The 9,130-nt window shown below is 29.3% G+C and overlaps 1 protein-coding gene across 1 annotated transcript; it reads right to left on the bottom strand.

Moving 5' to 3' along the window:
• Positions 1-3,083: 3,083 nt before the first annotated feature.
• On the bottom strand, positions 3,084-7,201 carry LOC136977752 (dual specificity protein phosphatase 1-A-like). Its single transcript, XM_067273300.1, has 3 exons — positions 6,736-7,201; positions 4,306-4,662; positions 3,084-4,187 (listed from the first exon to the last, which is right to left on the bottom strand). Exons 1-3 carry the CDS (start codon positions 7,112-7,114, stop codon positions 3,841-3,843), a joined length of 1,083 nt encoding a protein of 360 aa, XP_067129401.1. The 5' UTR covers positions 7,115-7,201; the 3' UTR covers positions 3,084-3,840.
• Positions 7,202-9,130: the final 1,929 nt, after the last annotated feature.

The raw sequence follows: 9,130 nt of genomic DNA on the forward strand, positions 1-9,130 counted from the left end.
GTCTATTTGTAAAACAAGAGGCGCTTTTTTCAGATATAGAAGAAAATATGTACGGAAACAATCCTACAGATAGTTTACAGAAAATACTTTACGTGGCACATCTTTACTTCTAAGGAAAATTGTTCTCTTTTATTAACATATGCAATAATTTAGGAATTCACGTGACTTCTTCGACTTAGAAACCATATATTATTGTTCTAATCACATCAAAATCAAAGCCATCTAATATCGTTGTTTTCAGAATGTCCTTCTTTGAACATTTAGTGGCTGAAATAAAATTTTGCTCATTTTTACTGTCTTCTTTTCAGCAAATCTTTTTTATTGTTGACAATAATACTGCAGCAACTTGACTTTCACGCTTTGTGGAATGAGAAACTTGCCACTTTCGGCTACCCTTTCGCAGATTGAATGTCGTACAATTTTTTTTTTATTCCACTACGAAAGGGTTTATGAGATGTACCGGTACCTTCCACGGTAAAACAAGGATGCACGCCCACGAAAAGGCACATTAAATTTTATACTAAATTCACTACTAACAACATAAGAGCGCTTCAGTACAGTTCCCTTTCTATCTATTGCCTTTTCAAGACAAATCCAAGAGAGTTGGCAAAATCTCAGCGATAGGCGTGTCTACGCTGGCTGAATTATAAGAACTTTGCAATATTACAGAAGAAAATTTCAGATATCATATTGAAACATCTAATTGACTATGTTCTTAATAATCTATAACAGGGGTCCCCAACCTTTTTGTACCTAAGAGCACATTCTAGATTACCAGTCGGACGGCGGGCGCCATTTATTTTTTCAAGGTGAATTTAGAGTTGGACATAGTTAATAATACATACACATAATGTACAAAAAACATTTAATTCCAAAAATGTAATTTAACATACACAAGAATATTAATAATTTTTATAAAACAAGTAATTACTAAACAATGCATACAAAATCTACAAAGTATAAAAATTCTTTATAAAAAAATATAAATTTCAAAGTCAATGTGATTTTTGGCATTGCATTTCATTGGCGATTGCTTTGTAATTAGAAGAGTATGATGTTATTCCTGCTCGTAAGCAATCGTCAAGGCGTTCATCTGTAAGTCGTGATCTGTACTTTGATTTTATGATGTTCATTGTCGAAAACAATGATTCACACAAGTATGTGGTACCGATAAACGATTTTATATTATATACTGCTTTTTTCAAGAATGGAAATTTGTTTCTTTCAACTATATTCCAGAAATTCTCATCTGATACAATGGATTTTAGGATAATGTCGTTCTGAAGATCCAAAATTTCTATCTCTACCCCTACAGCCTACCCCTCTGGAGAGACCCGGGATCGAATTCGATCGGGTCGAAAACTCCCCAGGAATTTTTCGGGATGGTCCAAGCGGATATGTCGGGCCCCGTTCTTCATCACCTGGCCGCCCAATTGTATGGTGGCCGAACCCATAATGGGCTTGCTTAAAAAGGCCGTAGTGCCACACAGGGCGGAAAAAGTTTAAAAAAGGAAAAGTTAAAATCGCTTAAAATATCTTTTAAAACAGAAAAACCTAAAACCAAATTGACAAAGGGTCACGATATATGCAAAATGCACATATTAGTTTAATAAAGAAATGTCAGTCAACTTTCAAATTAAACAACTGTGGTTTGAGAAGTTCTTTGAAATAGGAAAATTATTATTTTTGTTCTACTTTTATTTATTTAAGGGTTAACATGTCTAGATTTGGGTCTGTAATTAATTAAAAACGACGAAACACCATTTTAAAGTGCATTTTTATTCAAATAATATATTTATAAATAATATGTAGCCAAAAATGTAGCCACGTCAAATTTATGTTGCCCAAAAAGTACCAATGCGCCAAATGATATTTTTTACGCCAAACTAAAAAAAAGGGTAGCCAAATTTGGCGCAAAGTGGCCAAATATGGCAACGCTGGATGAGCTCCAGACAAATGTCTGCGTTGTCACGGTAACCATAGAAACGGATTGATTCATTTCATTTTAGCTATGGGAAATTTGGTTGGCGATTTGGCGCGAGGGGAAAAAGAGATCGGTCGCATTTCGCATTGTGCTTTTATCTGTGTTGGATGCGATTACTACTTTTGTGTGGTTAATCATTAAAAATGAGAAAACTTTTACATAGCATTTTATTGAAAACTGAAATATTTTTATTTTTATCGTGGTCGCATAGCGGCTGGCACACGTAAAACGATCGGCGAGCGCTATGGTGCCCGCGGGCATAGGGTTGGAGACCCCTGATCTATAATATACTTTTATTCATTTATTTTATTAAAAGTAAATTAATTTACAGAAATACAGTGGAAACTCGATTATTTGAACTCGATGGGATCAGGATAAATGGATAAACGAATAAACTAAATTTAATATAATCTAGAAACTCGTTTGGGTTTTGATTACAACTACTGTGAAATAAAAATTTCATAAACTATAAACAATGCAAAGCAATTGCCATATTTAAAGATTACGTTAGATATTGAGCAAATTAATTACGTTACTTATGTAAGTCATATATATTACTCTGCGGTATGTACTGTACAACGCTACACACACTGTTTATTTTAATATTTTTTTTAACCGTTTCGGATAATCGAGTTTCCAATGGACTTGTACAGTACATTTGTATACTTTCAGCTTTTTCTTTCTGTATTATGCCAATCCAACCTTAGCAGGCTTAAATGTTAATATTAAACTATAATCATTATTAATCGAAATTAATAACTGTAACTGTAGCATTAGTATTGTATTGTAGTCACGGTAAAATGGTCACGCGAAAGGACCTCGTTCGATTTACGGTTTCTAAATCATTTTCTGGAAAACTTTGGATCGGATGCCATTTCCCATCTTTTTCCATGTTGGCGAGAATCGTCATGGACAAGGATCGTCCGTAACAAAGCGTAATAGAAGTTCCATATAATTGGAGTTCCATAGAAGTCCCATATAATTGGGAGTTCAATGTTGTTTTGCTATATTTATTATCATAGTTAATTTACTCCATAAAATAATAATATAAAATTAACTTGAGTCTAGAATGTTTTAAAATAACAAATATTCGTCATGATATTTTAAGCTCTTTAATTAAATCCAAACGTGGTATGACTAGACAATATGTGCATAAAAAAAGAGCTGCACAACACGAATTATAAACAATGTACACAATTTAACAAACGATACTATGAAATTATAAACATTTGAGATAAAACCAACATCCATTTCTATTGTTTTGATTGTACATATTAATTATCACAATTTTATATGAGAGTATCATTTTATAGTACAAGATATGAGCAATATTCTATCAACAATACTGTAATTTAAACATGTCAGCCGAGCGAATTACGAAAAAAATTTCCATAAATTTAGAAAATATATATAAATATATATGTATGTATAAAACGACATTATATAAAAATATAAATGAAATGTGATTTTGAGTAAAAATTTAAGTAAAATGATACTCTTTTGACTTCTGTATATGATATATTTCTATAACCTTTCTATTTTTAATAAAATTTTCAGTTTAACTTCGTAAACTTGAAAATAGTTTGGAAAATAACTTTCTTCTAATGTAACTATATGTATACTTTAAATTTTATTCTACAGTCATGAATTATTCGCTCGGCTTTTTAGTCAATAATTCTGAAGATAATCTACTCATGAGATTACAACTACTCGTATTTACAATATGTTCATGTGTTTAACAAGTAGGCCTATCTACTCATTAAATTGGGTAAAATTTGAAAATTTCAACTTTATAAAACAATAACACGAACTCTAAACAAGAATAATACGAAAAGAATACTTTTTTTTTTTTTTTTTTAACATATACAACTAGTAAAACTCTCTCGAACAAACGGACATGGACTAGAAACGGGAGAACAGTTAGATACGATAGAAAAACTAAAGCTCTTTTCGATTTGTGGCTTTACTAAAGATTTTGGAGAGTAAGTCTTTACTGTAGTCACTTGAGCTTCGAATGACAATAGCTGTCCCATAAAATTGAAATTTGGAGAAACTATTCTTCTTTTCTTTTTGACGTATTCGTAAGCTTCTTCCATTCTCAGTTTTCTAGTTGCCATTAAATACGCCATGCATATAGTGGCCGATCTACTAACGCCTGCGTGACAATGGACCAAAACTTTTCCGTTTTCGGAACGAAAACGTTCTAAAGAAAAGAGGAATTTCATGAATTAAACTTTGTTACAAAATAAAACTAAATTTATATTATATTAAAAATATTAAATTAAAGTGAAAAACTTTAATAATCTAACTTTATATTTTACCTATAAACCCGATAGCTTGATTAAACCAGATTGCTATATCTTCATTATTAGAATCTTCTATTGGAATCGACAGATAGGTGAAGGTATCTTCAAAGTAATTCGGACAATTTTGGGAAACATTGACCAATCCAGTAATTCCCAAATGTAAGAGAATAGATTTGGAAGAGGCATGATGAGCACTGCCCAAATATAGATAGGGCAATAATTCTACTGGTTCCTCTTCCATGGCTAATCTCCCTCGGATCGGAGGTGTTCTACACAAGGGACTTCCCGTTAAACTTAATAATATGCCATTGAACGGTGATCCCGAATCTGCACACAGATGAGGATATTTCGCTTTGAACTGGCTAAATCCGCCTATAGAATAAATATTCGAAAATATAAATACCGTATTATAAATTAATTATTCAATTTTTATAAAATAATACATACGTAAAACAATAATTAACAATCACATATTAACGTGTTTTATATATATGTTACATAAATGACAAATTTTAAAATAAAAGAATTTAAAAATCCAATTTTTTTTTCTTTTAATGGTGTTATTCATGTATATTTTTTTATGGATGGAAGATATAAGATCTCACATTCGTAATTGCTGGAGCCTTATCTCACCTTTTTCAGCCCTATTTAATAACAATGTACGGAAACCGAAACATTTATTAAATTATTATGTTTATGTTCAAGTGAAGAAACAAAACTAAAATTTTTATTTTAAAATGCTTTAAAAGATTATGAAGTTTGACAATTATGATTAAGAATGTTTTTAAAAAAGATATGTATAAAAGTTTAAGAAATTCTAAATATATATTTTAAAAAATTTCATTATCAGATAGAGCCATCATCGAGCTGTTAGAGTACCGATCGCGAAATTGCTTACTTTCCACTAACGAAATTTGGTGAAAAAAAGCATTATACGATTGCCGACCAACTTAATTATCAATTGCTAAAAGCATGGATTACGAATAGAAAAGGCTTCCTTCAAAGTTATTTTTGACAATCTCTTATTATTAAATTAGAAGAACTATAAAAAAAGAAAAATATAGCTACAGTATCGGTTTTCTACAAAATAAAGAATGTTATCTTTAAGATAAGAATTCAGAAATAAAAAAATAAAAATAAAAATATATAGAAAAATCGAAAAATGCAGATTCATCGTCACAAAATAATAAAAGTGGCAAAAATTGCGAATAAAACGTTAATTTTAATCATTTTGGATCGAATATAGAAGAGAAGCTCGACTTAAATCTAACAATTCATTTATCAAGGATATAATTTCATCACTGGAAAATGATCGGCACTCGATTTCTACGGCGTAACCATAAATATGTCCATGTATTTAATGAACCTAAATACTTGTGCGTGTTATCTTTGCTCAATCAGCACACGCATTCGAGAAGATACACAATGTTACGTGTAGATTATACACTATTACAGAATCGACTATCATTTTTCATCTGATAAAATATTTATATCTAAAAACTATTTTAATTTTGCTTAAAATGTAATTATTAGTTTCAGTTGTCATTTCAAACTTACTACTTTTTATTGTATTGATAAAATACAAAAGAATTTATACTCTTCCAAGATCCGATTTGAATTCTTGTATAAATTTAATACTTTAGATTACATTTTTAAATCTTAAATTTATTTAAAAATTATTAAGATTTTAATAATAAAACCTTTCTCATTTTATAAAAAGAGCAAACTTCTCACGCTTGAATAAATTAAGCTAACTTATATTAATTTTCCTTGGTCTTATCAAATAATCTGGCAACTACCCAAAAATAACAAGGATAGAGAAATGTGCCAATAGATTTTTTCCTCTTCCTTCCTTCATCACTTTCGTTTATTGACTTATTTAAAATTATTTGAAGCAAATGAAATGAGTTGGTCCAGAACGTGACAGAAAGAAAAGGATGTTTACTATCCTCTTATCGCATGTGGGTCGATAGATATTTAAAACGTTCATCAGTTTAAATAATAATAATAATATTAAGATCGTGGCTGTAAACTTTCCGTAAATTTCCTGGCGGTAAATTTTTCGTAATCGATAAGAGCAATTCATAATCGATTAAAAAAATGATCGATTATTTCTAAAATCGTTTAAACGGAAAATTCATTCTTAATTTAACAATATACACTTAAAAGAAGCTTTTCTTTTAACTATTTTCTCTCATAATATACATGCTCTATTTTGAATAAATAATTAGCAAAATTTCCTGTAAGAAAAAATAAAAAAATCCAAAATTTCTCGAGACAACCCATTCATAAAAAGCACTTTAAAAAAAAGCTTATCGCAGTTTTTTCGATGGAGTTACGATAATAATATATATTTTAAGCTTAACGTAGACTTAATAATTAAATTAAGTGCACAAGAAACTGAAAAATTAAATATATGAGAAAAATATATGATAAAAAACTTACCGGATAGTAAATAAATACTGGATAAAGACGCTTCGAGTTGTAAACATTTAGCAACGATTACGGCCATTGATTCTTCTTCTTCTTCCACATTTTCTTCTTCGTATAAAATGACTCGAATTCCGCTGATTAATTTTTCTCTGACGGAATCTTTAGAAACGACGGCTCTTAGAGGTAAACGACTTCCATATCGTCGTCTTAAAATGTTCGGACAATGAACGTTAATCGATCCGATAATGTGGCACTCGCTGAACGCAAAAAGTGGTCTACAGTCAAAAATTAACAGAAAATCATTCTCTACGTCTTCGTTTACATTTAATGTTTCCAAATAAGAACATAACTTGTCACAATTAACCAATTTGTAATTTTTTATGCGAGGCATCTTCTTGTAACGCAAACTTATTTTGATATAACGACTACCGACCTCATCAGTCAATTTATGAATGGAGAGTGAGAAGGATCTCGTCGTCTTCCGCCCGTAAAATAGTTCTGGCTAGAAAATTGTATATTACGAATATTTTACTTTACAAATCGAATTATTTTATAATAATAATTATTAATAAATTTCTACATATTTTTATTATGCATTATTTCTTTTACAAATTATTTCGTCGATTGAAATTAATTTTATCGAACCGGATAACTAAATATAACAGACCAATCGGGATTATGTTGTCGTGTGATGTCATATCCAGGACAGCATCTTCCAGCCCTGACCTAATGATACAGTTCCCGGTTATCGATTGATGCCTTCGATTTTCTTTATTTTTAAAAATTAATTTCTAATTTTTTTTAAATTAAATAAAAAATTTTAAAGATTAACATTAATAATAATACAGAAGCAGTTTTGAATCATTTTTAAAATTAATTTTATATGTAAAAAATCATGAAGGGTTGCCAATTTTCAATATTTTTTAAAATGTTTTATAGCAAATTACAAATTTTTGCATTTAATTTCTAATTTTTTAAAATTAAATCATGTTTATCTATTGCTAATATTAAAATTCTGCATCATTCTAATAGGTATGTACCTGTACCTCGTCGTACGATTTTTTCTTAAAGTATTTCGAATATAGAGATGTTATGTCATTAATCCATTTAAAAAACATCAAAGTTTGTATATTGGTGAATATCGTTGGCAGTACAATGACACTCTGTAAAGATGATATTGGAGGTGAAGGCACTTCTGCCTTGCATCGATCGATGCCGAATTAGGTCACTGGGACAACTTTCTTTTCTATAACGTTCTCGTGACGTCAGCATAACCCGGGTCACTGGGTCGTTACGTCATAAGATTCCGAAAGTGTATTATATAAATTGTAAATATTTCAAATTTTAATTAACGAATACCTATAGAAACATCATCATTGATGCCAATATTTCGAAATGCATCTTATAAAATTAATTTTTCATATGTTTTATTTCTGGCTGCCTAGCAATACACTTTTGACGAGCAGTTGTCGTACCTGTACAGGCGTCGAGTTCAATAATAATTACAATATTATTTCAAAGCGTGCAAAATATTAATTGCTTAAAATTCATTATATTTATTATTATTCCGATTTAATTTCAATTCATCTTTTATAAATAATAAATAGTTTCGATTAAAATTACATCAATCGTGCCAATTATGAATTCATAGAATAATACCTTGTATCTGATATTCAGCTCTATATATACATTATCTAATGATTTTTAGTTAAAAAACTAATTACATTATAGCAAAATATATCGAATCGTATTCTAATGAATAAAATATAATTCGTTAATGCATAGATGATTAGTAATAAAAATATTTACTACTATCATCGTCCAAAGACGAACACCAGTGTATAATCCAATTCTAATCTTTTAATCTTGGATACATTTCTAAAACATTATCATATGAGGTGTTAAGGGAAAAGTGGTATAATTAACAGTGTGTCAATTTTAATGATGATTTTTATTATTATATCAATCATTTTAATATTAGTTAAAACTCCTAATCCAAAATACTTAAGTATAAATGCCTGAAAATTTCTGATATTTGAGTTTTTTTCTTCTATTTGCAGACTCATACCACTTTTCCATTGATCTGTTCATGTTTATTTCAGTTTAATGTAAACAGAAAGATAATACACGATGACAGATGCTTAAATTTTACTAAAATCTAAGGTGATGATAGCATTTACCTTGTTTTGCAATTTTTATTTAAATTTTTTAATGATTTGAGTTTATTGTTTAAGATAAAGAAAAAAAAGTCGTCATTATTATTAATTAAGAGTAATGATAAAGTTTCTGCAAAGCAATCTTCATATAGATTAAATCAGTCATTAAAATGTATTCTTAAATTATTTAAATAAGTTTGTTTTATTTTTAGACTTAAATTCTACAAAATACTAATGCATTTTTTAAATTC

The sequence above is a fragment of the Centruroides vittatus genome, unplaced genomic scaffold (genome assembly GCF_030686945.1).
Source record: "Centruroides vittatus isolate TY-2023 unplaced genomic scaffold, ASM3068694v2 contig_474, whole genome shotgun sequence".
Classification (NCBI taxonomy): domain Eukaryota; kingdom Metazoa; phylum Arthropoda; class Arachnida; order Scorpiones; family Buthidae; genus Centruroides; species Centruroides vittatus.

What these genes read in the sequence shown, in the direction of transcription:
- LOC136977752 (XM_067273300.1), bottom strand. Translation starts at nt 7,114, where the DNA reads ATGCCTCGCATAAAAAATTACAAATTGGTTAATTGTGACAAGTTATGT. An exon ending in CAGTATTTATTTACTATCCG is followed by an intron (nt 4,663 to 6,735) that starts GTAAGTTTTTTA and finishes TTTATTCTATAG; the next exon opens with GCGGATTTAGCCAGTTCAAA. An exon ending in TCAAGCTATCGGGTTTATAG is followed by an intron (nt 4,188 to 4,305) that starts GTAAAATATAAA and finishes TCTTTTCTTTAG; the next exon opens with AACGTTTTCGTTCCGAAAAC.